Source organism: Tiliqua scincoides, chromosome 6 (genome assembly GCF_035046505.1).
Source record: "Tiliqua scincoides isolate rTilSci1 chromosome 6, rTilSci1.hap2, whole genome shotgun sequence".
Classification (NCBI taxonomy): Eukaryota; Metazoa; Chordata; class Lepidosauria; order Squamata; family Scincidae; genus Tiliqua; species Tiliqua scincoides.
Window position 1 is genome coordinate 30,431,501 of NC_089826.1, and position 15,316 is coordinate 30,446,816.

The 15,316-nt window shown below is 45.6% G+C and overlaps 2 protein-coding genes across 2 annotated transcripts in view; both read right to left on the reverse strand.

The window, feature by feature from the left end:
- Positions 1 to 905: 905 nt before the first annotated feature.
- On the reverse strand, positions 906 to 9,096 carry CCNA2 (cyclin A2). Its single transcript, XM_066631790.1, has 8 exons — positions 8,971 to 9,096; positions 6,730 to 6,979; positions 5,722 to 5,834; positions 4,974 to 5,197; positions 4,360 to 4,564; positions 3,412 to 3,525; positions 2,222 to 2,355; positions 906 to 1,824 (listed from the first exon to the last, which is right to left on the reverse strand). The coding sequence occupies exons 1-8, from the start codon at positions 9,094 to 9,096 to the stop codon at positions 1,776 to 1,778; spliced, it is 1,215 nt and encodes a 404-aa protein (XP_066487887.1). The 3' UTR covers positions 906 to 1,775.
- A 4,316-nt stretch (positions 9,097 to 13,412) lies between these two features.
- Positions 13,413 to 15,316, reverse strand: part of BBS7 (Bardet-Biedl syndrome 7) — a 30,429-nt gene continuing 28,525 nt past the window's right edge. Inside the window, exon 19 of the mRNA XM_066632113.1 lies at positions 13,413 to 14,060. Within this exon, the coding sequence (XP_066488210.1) occupies positions 13,924 to 14,060 (137 nt within the window). The 3' untranslated portion in view covers positions 13,413 to 13,923. The remainder of the gene's footprint in view (positions 14,061 to 15,316) is intronic.

Sequence of the window (15,316 nt, forward strand, 5' to 3'; positions counted from 1 at the left end):
ATTAACTGCTGGGGTTAGGTTTCTCAAAAACCTTGTGGTTGTGGAATAATTAGATCTTATGGGAAAAACGCGGTTAGATTCCCGTGGACCCTCTGCACTATACAAACCTGAATCTTGTCTTGAATAGTTAGGCAATAACAAGGGCATCTCCAACATCTTGGCAAGACACTTTTGTTAGTACTATGCTTCACTGCCATTGTTGAAATAGTGTGACCCAGTTAGCACTTAAGCTACCAAGAACCACTAAGAACTCATGGAGACTTGTTCAGCCTTGAGAGCTGCCTGAGGCATCTCAGATTTTTGGCTATTGTGAATGGGTTTGAAGAGACCATAGGTAGTGATGTAGGTTTTACTTTTATTGCTGTGGATAAGTAAAGCCATGGGAACAGAGTCTGCACCTAATGAAGGTTGTGTGTATAGTTATTTTATCCTTCAGCTATCCAATTTAGAAAGTTTATTCTAAAAAAAATGAGTCCTAATATAGCATACTCCATGCCTACACCTCATTCTAGGGTAAGATAGTAATTGCTGCTACCAAAGCTAGGAGTCATGCATCCCTTTGTTTCATAGAAGACATTCTTATAGGCAAGTCATTTTATGCAACATCTAAAGAAGATGCTGTATGCTAGGTTCAGGCTACTATGATGCAGCCTGAAGTCTCCTGAACTTGCATATCCCTTTGCAAACTGTTCTGCAGCTACTACTCCCTTCAGCACTTGGCCAAGTAAGTTACTCAAGACAACTTCACTGACAGACCCAGGTGTTTTCAAAGCAGCTTTGAGCAAGGCAGTTCTCCTGAAAAGTTAGGTTACTACTTATTATCTCTACCTCCACGGACATACCACAGTACAAGGAAGGAAGTTACTGCCAACACCACGTCCTTTTAGAGGTTTTTTATTGACCAGCTTCAAGGTGGTTTTACACTGAGATTTCCATACATTGGTTGGCTGAATACATCATGTCCAGCAGTGTTAGTCTGGTTTACAGGACTTCGGTCCTACTTAAAAAAATATAAAATAGCTACCCTTACAAATATAAAAAAGTCTTTAACTGTTATCAGTACTCCTAATTATACCCAAAGTAGACCAGCCAGCCATACCAAGGGCCTTGAGCTGTTATAATTGAGGACGCAGTTTGGCAGCCTCCAGCAGCAGCAGGTAAGAAACTTCCAACAGCAGGGAGAATAAACCTAGTTCTACTTCATGAAGTCAGTAGACACAAAGCCAGAACACTTCAAACCACAGCTACCTACCCATGGCCTCTAAGAATATTCCCTGCTTCCAGACTCCATTATGGGTTAAAATGAAAGCTTGGTGGCATGTGCTTATTCAGCAGCCAGTTGGGGTACTTAGTTGATAGCTGAGAATATAACAGTTAATCAGTAATTGACTTTCCACATATGCTACAGCAACTTAAGTTATACATGGGGTATGGGGAGGGGCTAAGCCTTTGTATGCCATAGGCTGCATTGAACTCTCTTGATTTGCTATTTAGTTAGAATCCCCACTTACATGCAGCTCCTCCTTAAGTGATAAGCAAGAACACTTGAGTTTCCCTGCATGGTTTAAGCCTGTTCAAACATTAAATGTGGAGCTCCATCTAAGTACTTGGAACAAGATTGCATTTACAAAAGTTTACATTAAAACCATAAAATTAGAAAACTCCATAATTTTCTATGGTAATATACCAGAATGATTTAAGTCTAAAATATTTTTAAACTGTACATTTATGGTCACACAATATACATTTGAAATGTCAAGTCTGATTCTTCATTGTTATAAGTTTAGCCTCTCCGGTGGCTCAATGAGCGATACTGCATGGTACCTGAAAGACAAGTGAGAGACTCTTCAATACTATGCTAAATAGATGTGGGAAAGGACAGTGTCTTAAGTTGCAATCCTGCCCATACTTTCTGGGGAGTAAAGCCCCACTGAATTCAGTTGGGCTTACTTCTAAGTAGACATGCTTAGGATTGCAATTTCAGTAGAGCCAGCCTCTCCCAATAGAACTGGGAAAGACCCATCTGAAACCTTAAGATCAGCTGCTGCCAGTGTAGATAATATGGAGCCAAGTAGAACAATTGCCTGAGAGGCAATTACACATCTTGGTCAGAAACCTTGACTGAATAGTTGTATTTAGCAGCTACTTCAAAACACTGTTGCACTGCCAAAATGTGGTTTGGATTGCATCAGCAAGACATGACTTTTTGATGAGCACTTACTTTAAGCCCTTGTATTTCTCCCGTATAGACTGTTGTGTATGCTGTGTTGCTCTGTGGTAGGTCTTGTGGAGATCCATGAGGCAAGGCTTAAGACTGTCAATTGTGTATCCTGTCACTTTAGCAAGAGAGTCAGTCTACCAGGAAAATAAGCATCAGATGGTTATTCAACTGAGTTGTTTTAGGCAACAAAAGCTGCTCTTATGCCATGGATAATCTGGTAGTGATGGCAGAACACTAAAGTTGGGTGCTATCCTACCCCAGTTCCCTTCTTGTTAACATAGATTAATCTTTCAAAACCATAGTCATGAAAAGGTTATTCTGCTGAGGAGCCACAGAATGGATTTTATCTTTCAGTTCCCTTAAGCAGTTCATGTCATGTAGGCAGGATCAGGAGCTCCCAAGTTCTTAGAACTTGAACTAGGCTGTACAGAAAGCCATTTAGTCTCCCACTTAAGATGCACTAAGTCAGCGGTTCCCTAACTGGTGGGTTGCAGCCACTGGAAATGGGCCATTGCCCCTTCAGGAGAGTGGCCCAGGAATGCATCCCAGTGCTGCAGCAATCATGGTGCTGCAGGGACCAAGGGAAATCCTCATGTACTTACATGGGGCATCCTGCAGCCCCCATGAGGGTCCCAGAGGCTTGCAGCCATCTCTGCAACCCTCTGTGTGGCTGCAATGAGCTCCAATCTGCTCTCAGAGCTTATTTCCAATTTGTGCAATTCGGAAGTGAGCCTCAAGCAGATCAGAGCTCATTGCAGCTGCATGGTGGGTTGCAGAAGTGATTGCAACCCTCTGGGACCCCCTAAAGGAGGCTGCAGGAAACCCCAGGTACATGGGAATGTCCCTGGGTCCCCGAAGCACCATGATCACTGCAGTGCATCAGAGCCACCAATTCCCCCCCTGCAACAACTCACGGTGCCAACTGCTTATTAGTAGAGTGCAGTTACATGCTATGGCCATGAACACTTGGGCTGCAAAGCTATACACCTCAATGAGATACTTGATAATCATAGGACTGGGCTCTTAACCAGTGACCATACTTTTAAAAAGTCAGCCTTTATATCAGTGAATATATTGCACCACTGAATCCTTGAACAAAGGATAACTATATATTACCTGCACCAGCTAAACAGCTTGTCTCCTACAGTATAAGTGTTAATACATATGAGAGTCAAGTATTTTATACATACCCAGGTTCTGCCAGAAATTGTGTAGTTTGCTATGTGGAAAGCTGCAGCAGCAGTTACTGATGGCAAGTATTTCAGGTACGGGTCAGCATCAATTAGACTCAGTTCTCCCAAGTACTGCAGAGAAATGTCAGGGTCATTTCTGTACAAGGTGTCCTTTCCTATTTTCTATTACCCAAAGCTGGTACTTCAAGACTATTCCAGGTTTAAAAATAACGAGAGCCTTGAAAAGACCATCATGTTTAACATGCAGTAGGAGTAGATTTTGAACTAGGATTATATAATTTCCAGGAGGCCGAGACCATACACAGGTAGAATTGATTTGCTATGAAAGGCTATATTGTCATTGCACAGCAGAAAGGCAAAGGAATTATTATCAGACATTTCTGTTAGGTGCCTCGGACACTCAAGTTGCTTTTGACTGCAGTCAAAAGCAAGGACTCCACTTCTGCAGAAAGAATTGATAGCTGTTCCTTCAAAAGTTTACTTTTGGATCCTATGGAAGCCATGCAGTGGGCCCTCTGTATGTGTGGGGAGATCAGTTCCACAGCCCCCAGCAGATACCAAAATCTGTGTGGGGCCAGGGTGCCAGTTTTGCCAGAACTTACCAGGAGGTCATGCCAGTCTCCCAGCCTTTCTCCAAAAGGCCTTCTGGATGTGACTAGAGTCACTTCCAGTTGAGTCTGGGAAGCCTTCTGAGGCGTGGGCTCAGCATCTGCAAATGCTAAACTCAGTGGATGCCAAGCCTGCAGATATGGCAGTGCCAAGCCTCCACTATATAAACAGACTAAGAGACCTATTCTCAGAGGAGATCTACTTCTGGTGACATCACCATGAGAGTCATGCCACTTAACACAACAGAAATGCAAACACTACTTGGATAGCAAGTTAAGGGAACCCCAAAAATCTCCCAGGTCTTGGTCTCCCACTTCCCCCAGAAGCAACACTTACCATTGCTAGGCTCTGGACTTGGGCACTGGCTGGGCTGTGTAAGAAGTACTGAGAAAGGAATTGGTTTATAGTTGGAGCTGCAAGGTCAAATGACAGTACTTTCAGAACTAAGTGCTCCATCCTCAGGACTTGTTTCTTTGTGTAAGTGTCATCTGTGATGTAAACAAATTCTGCTACTTCTGGAGGGTAGATTTCTTCAAACTTTCTACAGGAAGAGGGAAATGGAATGTTATGTATAACTCAATGTTAACAAGCCCCCCCCCTATCATTATATAACTGAAGTATTAGGTTAGTGTGGCAAATGTAGCAGCCAGCAAAGTTTGATAGTGTCCAAGTTTGCTGCAAGCACGAGGAAAGGTCTTCTCTCCATGACACAAGTCATAACACAAGTTAATGGCTTTTAAAACACTAACAAAAATTCAGTGAAAGCAGGTAGTGCTTAGATCTAAGAAATATCTGCAAGGTACTTGTTCCTATTTCCAGCACTGGGTAGTAGATGTGAGACAATATACTTGGTATTCTTTCAAACTTGGAGCTTCCATAAATGAAGAGCTTTGTTCCCACAAGACAAAATACAACACTAAGCCATCAGGGCAGATACCAAGTTTACTTACGATGCCAAGAGCATGGCAGCCGTTCCCACAAGTTGAAGTTTCCCTCTGAGCACAGACATTGAAGAGAGAAACCTATCAATGTAGTTCACAGCCAAGTGCAGAGTTTCATTTTGCAGTTTGTATTCTTCACCAACTTCCACTAGCCAGTCCACAAGAATAGCACGCATGTTATTTGTAATATCTGGTTGCCTCTTCATATAACCTACTTTAGGCTTGCATTTCACCTATAATGAAAGGCATGTGAAAATTACCTGTCACCACTTTGAAAGGCACTTATAACTGTATACAACAAGAAAACTTGCAGCAGACAAGCTTTATTTCCCCAATAGCAAAAAAGCGCTGTTCTGCCCCACTTTGTGCTCTTATAGGTGTATTAATCTCAAATTTGCTTATCCAGTTGGTGGGCAGCTGTGTGCACAAACTTGTGAAGGACTGGCTTTTAGAGCTCCTCAGATGCAGCCAGAAATAGCAGAGGCTACACACCAACCACTCAATAAATATTTACTATTAGATGCAGTTGTGCCAAGCACTGGCTATGCAAGTTACTGGGAGACCAAGGGCCTGGAATTGCAAGACATCCTGAAACAAGCATGACCACACAAGGTAACTAGGACTAAGAGGCTCAATAACTTTGCAAGTACAAGTAAAAGCACCCCTAGTCAAAACAGCCTGATTCTGCAAGCCTACCTATCCCTTCTCAGATCAAGCAAAGATGAGTTAATGGCATTTCTGATGTCAACTCCCTTACCTCCATTTCTCTAAGGTACTTATAGATGTCTTCAATGTAATCTGGTACATGGTTAACATTCACCTTCTCTTCTGCATCTTGAACTATTGACATATCCATAATACTTGGAGACCCTAAAATATACGAACAGGTTAAATTCAGTCGTAAGAAGTCACACTTGTAAGGCAGACAGCCCTGTGTCCAATAGATAACAGCTCTTCAAGAAAGCTGTATAATACAATTTGAACAGCAAAGTTCTTTAGATTCTAGAATTCGTTCAGGTTAGGATTTTAAGGTGTGCAAACCCACCTCTGAAATTGACAAGATATGTTAGCACCCCATGCCTAGGATATTTTTGCAAGAAAGATCAGAGACCCCACAAACTCATGTATAGGTTGAGTCTTATTATTCGCAAGGGTTCCATTCCAGAAAACAAAATTTCTTTGCTCTGGTGATTTAAAAACAGCCTTGATGACCTTTGTAATGCACACAGAGGCCATCAGTCTCTCTCCAGGCGCTTAGGATTCACTAGGAGGCAGCAATCCCTCCCTTCACCAGGAGCCTCAGCAAGGGGGAAATAGAGAAGGTGATAATCGCTGCCATTTAGCCTTCTTTCATGTGCTCAGGGGGAAGGGAGGAGTGAAGCCTGCAGAGAATGATTGATGGATTCTCAGCCAGTATTATTAAAGGACTGTTTTCCTTTAATTTAAAGGGCCCTTCTCATCAGCTTTGAAATAAAAAAGTCTGTGACTACTTGGGTTATACCTATAATCACTTGTATGACTGTCTCTGCAACAATAAAAAGCAGTTTTTTAAACTGATTTTAAAGGGGTGAGTTTTTTCCCTTTTCCAGGGATCAGCACATTCCTTCTCATTTGTAGGGGCCATTCTTGTTGAGTCAAATCTGTGTATAAAAAATCCATGTATAACAAGGCAGGACCTGTATTCCTATTAATTTAACCAAGGCCACCAAAGGATGGAGATACTACTGTGCAAGCCTATTCATGTAAAATAAAATGTAGTCCTCACCAGAGCTAAAATCCATTGGATTGTCTATTGGAGTAAGAGGCTTTCTGGTTCCCAGTGAAGCAACAGCAGTCTTCAATCCTAGAATCTCTTCATTAGGTGAATTCTTTTTCGATACATGTTTCTTCGGTATGGGGTCATCAGGCTCATCCACATGGATGGTAAATGCAGGCTGCTTATTCCCCATTTTGCCCACAGGGAAGCTGACATAGTTTTCATCATTTGTACTCCAGGGTACTTCACTGAGGGGGACCTATAACAAGAGACTGCTGTTAAAGAGTGCTGTATGAGTGTGAATGATAGTGGCAGGCATAGGTACTTGACCACCAATCAGTTGGAAAGCAAAATAAGGCCATCCAAAAGACATCAGAGATGCAGGAACACGTGTTTGTACACACACACCCCAAGTCCTTTGAGCTTTAATTACACAGGGAATATTGAAGCCTTATGAGGGAGTTGGCAGAATTTGGCTTTCTGTGTTAAAAACTATTACAGATATTTCAAAAGGATCTACCTACATTTACAATTTCAGTCACTTAATGTTTCCCCTCTTGCAGTGTTCTTAAGTTATGCACCCTTTGTTTAGTCCAGTGGTTCCCAAACTGAGCCATGGCTCCCTGGGGAACTGTTGAAATCAGCCAGGGGAGCTGTGAAATCTTCACCAAAAAACCACCCCCTATACAATGTATAGGATTGTAGTCCTAATGGGGCACTGCGGCCAATGGCCCATAGGTCAAGGGAGCCACCAGTCAATGGTACATTTGTCATTAAGTATATTTTTCCACAACAGAAGCATATTTAATAAGGAAAATAGAGGATAGGGGAGAAAAGCTAGCCAACCCAAGCCCCCAGAAGTCCTCCCAGTACCATTGCCCTCGCTTGAAATTCTCATCCTCCTGCCCAAGCTCCTATTCCAGATGCAAGCAGCACACTGAATATAGGGGCTGGGGATGCAATACATCTTAGCGCAAGTCTCACTTGTAGCAAGTCCCAGGGCTGCTTCCCCACCCCCGAATTCACTGTGCAGATGCTTCTGAGTGAGATGCAGATGCTTTTCATGCTTCTGAGTGAGATGCCCATGACATCATTTAACGTGACCTCAAATAAGACACTATGGACCAGTGTTCTTCAACCTTGGGATTGGGACCCCAACGGGGTCACAAAACCTCAGTTGTGGAGTCTCAGAAACTTACCAAAACTAAAAAGACTTGAAGCCCACTGCACTAGAGGTCCACCAGGTAAAGGGGGAGGCATTTGGTGCACCTTCAGGTACCAGGAGATGGTGTCCCAGCCCTGCTCAGGTTCTCAGCAATTGTGCTAAAACAGCTTTTGCTAGTGCCAGGCTTTGTGGTAACTTTTTCTGTTCTCTCTAGCAAGAATATTTGGCTACCATTAACAGTGCCGGAATGGCATAACAAGGGTGGGGAGTGGGTGACGACGGGCAGATAGGGATGCTGGGGGCAGGATCAATGGTGGGTTCCCAGTCTTGTACTTTGTTTATTGGTGCCTTGGCACTAAAAAGTTTAAAGCCACTCTCCTCAGCTGTCCCTCTCCTCTGCCCCAGAGCCCACTACCCCATGCTGCTTCCCTCCTCTGCCCCAGAGGGCCCCCCACCACAGGTTGCCCCCCTCCTCTCCCCCAGAGAACTCTCCTACTCTGGCCCATAGAGGCCCCTGTAATAGGCAGCACACCCTCCTCTGCCCCAGAGAGCCCCCCTCCTCTGGGTCATAGAGGCCACTGCCCCAGAGAGCGCCCCTCCTCTGGCCCACAGAGGCCCCTGCTGCAGGCTGCCCCCCTTCTCAGCCCCAGAGAGCCTCCTCCTCTGACCCAGAGGCCCCTGCCATAGGCTGCCCCTCTCCTCTGCCCCACAGAGCCCACTGCCCCAGGCCGCCCCCTCCTCCGCCCTGCAGGTCACAGCTCTAGACTGCCGTACGCCGCCCACCCTCCAGTTACAAAGGGGGCCCCCCAGGAGCAGCGACACCAGTTGGCGCCCTTTCCGGGACGAACGACGAGGGGCCTTCCCAGGCCACGAAGGGCAGCAGCAAGAGCCCACAGCCCCACCCCGCCTGCGGAGCGGCTTCCCCCACCCGCCACGCCACCTGCGCGCAGACCACGAAGACCCGCTCCCCGCAGTCCCGGGGGGCGGAAGGGGAGCCCCCCCACCCCAGCAGGAACGGGGCAGGGAGAGGGCCCGGCCTAAGATGGCGGGCGGGGGGCCGAGCCGCAGCGCCCCCGGACCCTCACCTGCGGCTGCAGCAGGCGGTGCTGGTTCCCCCGCAGCGGCCCCAGCACCGTGCGGCCTCCCGGGGCGGCCAGCTTCGCCCCCGGAGGCACGTTCTCCTGGTTCTCCTGGTCCGGGGCGGCCAGCATGACGGCGGCGCAGGGAAGCTCTCAGCCCTGCCGGCGGCCGCTCCTCTCGGGCCCGCTCTGCCTCCGCCGTTCAAGCAGCCCGCGACGATTGAATCCGCCAATGGGAGCGCGGGGCCTGACGTCACGCCCGGCACGGGCCGCCACGAGGATCAGAAAGCTCCACTGTGCGAAACGCGGGCTAAGCGGCTGCTGCGGCGGCTTTTTTTAAAAGGGGGCATCGGTCACGTGGGCGAGGGCGGGGCGGCCGTGGGCGGGGCTGCGAGGTCCCGCCGCCTGTGGCAACCGTCGTTGTGTGCGCGGTAGTTCTCGCCGCAGGGACATGCGGAGGGTGGGGAGGAGGAGAGGCTGGCGAGGCAGAGCCTCTGCGCCAGGTGCGTGTGGGCTGGGGAGGCAGCAGAGCCTCCCCACTGGAGGCCTTTGAAAGGTGCTGCAGCTGTGCCAGCGCTGTGCCTCCTTGCTCTGTGCAGGGGCTGTGGGTGCTTGGGTGCTCCAGGCCGCCCCCTCCTCTGCCCCCCAGAGGCCCCTGCCCCAGGCTGCCTCCCCACCCACTGCACATCCCTGGTGGGGAGGCTCTGCCTCACCTGCTTCCCCACCCTCTGCGTGTCCCTCTCCAGCTCAGTGTTTCTCAGTGTTTGTCCTTCTCTGTACCAGTTTGTATGGTCCACCTATTCAAAGTGCCACCAAAAGTTACTGCTGATGTCATTGTTGCCAGTTGCGTCTGAGTCAGTGACAAACACTAGTATCCCCATCCAGCTCAGGATGGATGGGAGAGCTTTGTTTTGAGCATGCAAAAAGCATGCTTTAGAGCTCTGCCTGTGGAGTAGCCAATTTTCCTACTACTATTTGTTGTGTCATGTCACTGGTCTTGCTGCCACTGGCAGGTGTCTGGGGGTCCCACGTGTACCATCAGACACCACTGCCAGAACCACCAGGTTGAGAAACACTGCTCTAGTCCATTTGGATTGGAGCTGGTCCACCTCGACCAAGACCTCTTGGCATTTGAGGCTGAATACCAAATGCTGCCCCCTTTACACCATGAGGAGGCTCCTCTGGCTCTCCCGTGTTCTAGTTCAGCACTGCCTTCCCCTCCATGCTTTCGCTTACTTTCCCAATCCAGGGAGTAGAAGGGGAGGGAGGACAGAGATGGGCATCCCCCATTATGTTGCCTGAGGCAACCACTTCAGTTGACCTCATGGATGGGCGGGCTCAGGTTCCAGCTCTACCCAGGTTCTGGAGAAGCCAGAAATCACCCAGGATACTAAGGAACTCTTCTACTGTTGCTTATCATTTTCTGTTACTGTGATCTGCCTTCGGAATCATTTTGATCAAAGGACAGGGTATAAATCTATAGGTAAACAGCAAGGTTTTGGTACTGACTTTCCTTTTTAGTACTTTAGCTACTCCCTACCACCTCCTGTTTTGGCTTGTGCCCTGGCAGTTAATAGTTAAGGTACACAATAAGGGAAATGTTTTGCCCACATGTTTAGCTCTGCAGAAGTCCCTTGCAAGTGTCACAGTGGAAGAAAGTGGTTGAGATAAAGGGGAACATCCAAAATACCTGCCCCTATCCATGAGCACAAAGTGTTTTTGCTTGCAAATAGGGGAATGCCAATATTTCTTTCTGACAGCAACACCTTATGGGGCAACTCTAAGGGACCCCTGACCTTGAAGAAGCTTTTCTCGTGGGGGAGGGGACAGGACAGGCTGGAAAGGAAACTGAAAAGCTGTTGTGCACAAATGACACCACGTACAGGGGCTGGAATTCCAACTGTTAGGAGAGCAGGATGCTTGGAATTGGAATACGCTGGGGCAAGGTTGGGCCCAGTTTCTTATACCTAGAATAGTTCTGGACTTGGACCAGAGCTACCAAAGTTCAAATTTCTGATCAGGTATGAAGCCCCCTGCGTGGCTTTGACCAAATTCATCACTCATTCCAAGTTAGTTTACAGAACTGATATGAGAATAAACTGTGCTAATCCCATGGGTAGTTCACTCAGCTTCTTTGAGAACATATGAGATTCCAGGCTGCCTACACATGCCAATCTGCAAATCCTGGCATACAAGGAATAGTTTCTCTGAAATGGTACAACCTTCCATAGAAGCCATTTTTTCCAGGTTATTTCACCTGAAAACAGGTCAAGCTATGATTTCATCAAGCTTGGTGTTCACTGACCACCTAGAGCAGTGTTCTTCAAACTGTGAGTCGCAGCCCTTAGGCTGTAATCCTAACCACACTTTCCTGGGAGTAAGCCCCATTGAACAAAATAGGACTTACTTCTGAGTAGACCTGGTTAAGATTGTGTCCTTAATGGGGTAGTGAAGCATTATTTGGGGCTTTACATTCTTTAAAGTGCTTCTTTAGGGGCAGGCTGGGCCACCACAAGGATGCACACTGGAGCTGGACCTGGATGGGCTATGTTTGTGGTGGTCAAGGAAGGCTGGCATGGGGGGCAGGGAAGATGGTGGAGGAAGGATGGAATGGAGGTGAGGAGGGGGCATTTTTGGGTGGGTGTGGGCAGACCAAGTGGTGCATTGGGTCCAGGAGGGGGGTGGGATCAACTGTGGCAGCACAGGCTAAATCCTAACCCCAACTCCTGGCCCAATTGGCCTTACATAGGCCACTTGGAATTGTACCAGTGATATCCCACAGGGGTGACTAGCATGCAACGCAGGCTAAGGGAAAAATCCCCTTACCCCAAGTTGCACTCCAGCCAACTACTCAGTCTGCATCTTCCACTGCAAGTTAAGATTGGGTTGCTTATTACATCTATTATATTCCCACCATAACCTTAACTATTCAGATCAGACCTACCCACAGCTGTCTAATAACATAGACCAACACACATTTTGCTTCCTTAAACATTACACCAATTCCTGGATACATTTGGGGTGCCAATTCAAAAAATGGCACTTGTTTTGCCCTATCACGGCTAGTTTTGGAGATATAGTACAGCCTCATTAGTGAATGGTTCAAGCAGCTTCCTCATGACAAAGCCTACACCATGGCTTCCTCATGAGGAAGCTGCTTGAACCATTCACTAATGAGGCTATACTATACAGGTGCAGCCTATTTATCCACAGATTTTTTTATCTGAGGATTTGTCTCAACAAGAATGGGGTGGTGGTACTGAAAGTCACACACACCTTTGCCTCCTTTGCCCTGTGTTGGCATCTCGCTCCCTTTCCAGGCAGCCCAAAACACTGCAAAAAGGCTCCACCTCACCCAGGCAGGAAAATAGCCCTGGAAGAGGTTCCCCTTGCAAGGAACAGGGGAATTCCTGGAGCCCCTGAGCCAGCAAAAAGGCTGAAGAGAGGGGGGAGGGGGCAGAAAACCTCTGTAGCCAGAACACGTGGAGCTTGCTCTCACTCACACACACATACACAGGGGCAGGTGTGGTAGCAACAGAGGGGATTGCTTTAAAAAATGAAGGGAGTGTTTGCCAAATTCCCCCCCCCATGGTGCTGGCAATCAAAGACACAAGCAACCCCCCCCCCAGATGGTGCAGGCTATCACCAACACAAGCAAGCCTTCCCACCAAGCAAAGCATGTGATTTAGCCTACAATCCTCTCCACACTTTCCTGGGAGTAAGCCCCATTGACTACAATGGGGCTTACTTCTGAGTAGAAATGCATAGGGCTGGACTCTTAAAAGCTCAGCAGGACAGCTGGCAATGGGGAGGGCTGAATAAGGAGGGGATTGATAACAGCTGCCTTAGTTTCCTTCCATGAGGAAGTGTCAGGCTGCAGTGTATTTGCGTAACTCTATGGAATTTAGCATAACGCATTTTTTGTGAATCACTCAGAGTAATGGAACAGAACTAATGCGGATAAATAGGCTACACCTGTATCTCCAAAACTAGACATGATAGGCTAAAACGGATGCCATTTTTTGAATCGGCACCCCAAATTCATATCAAACCATCATAAAGTTTGGGGAAAAACTTTTCTGACCCTCAGTTTTGTAGGGCTGTGTAATCTGTCCAAACTTTCTCCTTTTCTAGTCTGTACACAACAGACATATTCCCACAAATCTACAGTGTTGTTGCAAGAATTTGCCTCTAGTACTGAAACACATCTGGGAGTTATCTGAAAGAGTTCTTTCAGTCAATTCATCTGTTGCAACTGCAGCTACCATGAGATTATATTCAAATGTCATTAAGTACATCTTACCTGTAATATGAACACTACTGAGAAACAATGCCTTCCCTCCCAGATGTCCATAATGTGAACTTTTAAAAAAATGCTTGCTAAATCAAATGAAGTATTTCAGAAACTTAGAGAGCCTTTTAGAAACTTTATTTGAAAAAGGATTATAAATTAGAACAGAACAGTTATATTTGCAATAAATTAGTTACAATTTCCTTTCTATATACATCTCTATAATACACAGGATTTACAGTAATGCCACAGTACACAGAATATTGTACATAATTGTGTATGGCTATAGATTCACAATTCAAGCTTCCTAATTTTCTCATTATATGGTTAAAATAAATTACATTTCAAGAGTAGTTTATTTAAACTGCTTACAAAATGAGAAATGCTTTGGAATATGTATACCTGATCCCACTGCAAATTTGGCTAATTATTTAACCAACATTAAAGCAACAATTCTGTATAAGATTTTATATATGGTGTATTCTTGATAACTGCTACGTCTCTCTTTTTTAAACAATGCCTAATATAAAACTTTCTAATTGCGAAATTCAGTAAAATTGAAGATATAATAACACACTGAAATAATGTTAAAAGAAAAAAAATGACTGTCCCAATTGCATTAACTATCTTCTTTAGGAGAGTCAAATGTCTGTTCTCATTTTTGAAGCTCAGACTGTGCTGTTGAAAAAGGCAAGCAATGTACTTTGATCATAGTTTCCCAAAATTTCCAGAAGGAGAGGAACTTTGGTTTTCACATTAGTGCCTTTAAATTTAAATTTATCAATGAATAGATCCGTAATCATACCTGAAAATGTTAAAAAAAAATTACGAAACAAATTATTTTCATAACAATTTTTTTGTATTTTAATCAGCAAAACAAACATTTTGGTACAAGACTATGGATGTTTTAACAGGTTTCAATAAATGAGAAGAATTATCCTAGATACTCACCTATAAGGTGAGAAATTTCTATCACTAAATCAAGCACAGATTGACACCTGTGATCTGTGGGTCACTCAGGGGTCAGGGTTGTTCAGGCTGTTGTGGCAGCCAGGAGAAGCCCTGAGGAGCTAAAAGTGCCTACAGAGGGTCTGTGATGCTTCTGAGGAATACTTTCAGTGATGGCAGACAGCTTACAAACAGGCAGCTTTGTTTACATTTTTGGAGCTCTGTTGTAGTCTTCCAAGCATGCTCCTTAACTCCAGCTCCAGAAGTGCCTCTTAAAATGACAGTGAACAGTATAAAAAGTTGTCTGGCAGCAATAGAAGCAGGCTGTTGTGCTGAGGTAAGCTGTTAATGTTGCTTTATATTGGTGCTGCATTTGTTTTGGAAGCTTTTTAAAACTGCAAATGCTTTTCAGCAGTTTCAAACCCTGGATTTTTTTTAAAGAATTCAATGAAATGTCCAATTCTGTTGCTTTGGGGGATGGCACACACTATGACATATGCACCTTGTTAATGTCTTAAAAAACAGTGGTGTGGCTCATATTCTTTCCCCCCTTTCAATCAGGCTTCAGAGCAAACTGCAGTTCCTCCTCACAAGCACCATTCCCTAAGTTTTACCCCCAACTTATCCAAGGGTCATGGAACATTCAATGATTTATGGCTGAAAACATGCCCTTGCTTTATCTGTGAGATTGCCTTATAGGCGAGTATCTACGGTACCTTTAGAATGTGTCAGAAATCTTAGCAAAACTAAGTGCACTGTAGAATTACTGACATAAAAAGCTATTTGGTCCCAAACCTTAATTACTGGTATGTTGGCACCCTCCACCATTTTTTTTTCCAGCACATTTTCATTATGCACATGCTTTCTTCTTGTGGCACTGCATATAAAACTATATACATTATGCTCCCAACATGGGCACAGTGATACTGGGGAAAGTAATGAGACTACAAAACTTGCCCAAGCACTGAAATCTGTTGTTTGCATTCAGAGCCTGTGATGCTTAACTGGGCTTCTGCCTTCACTTTAACAAAGGGTACTTACCCCTTACCCTGAGAGATGATATGTATATCAACTGGGGGGAGGGGGCGGGTTGAAAACTTAGTGCAGATGATC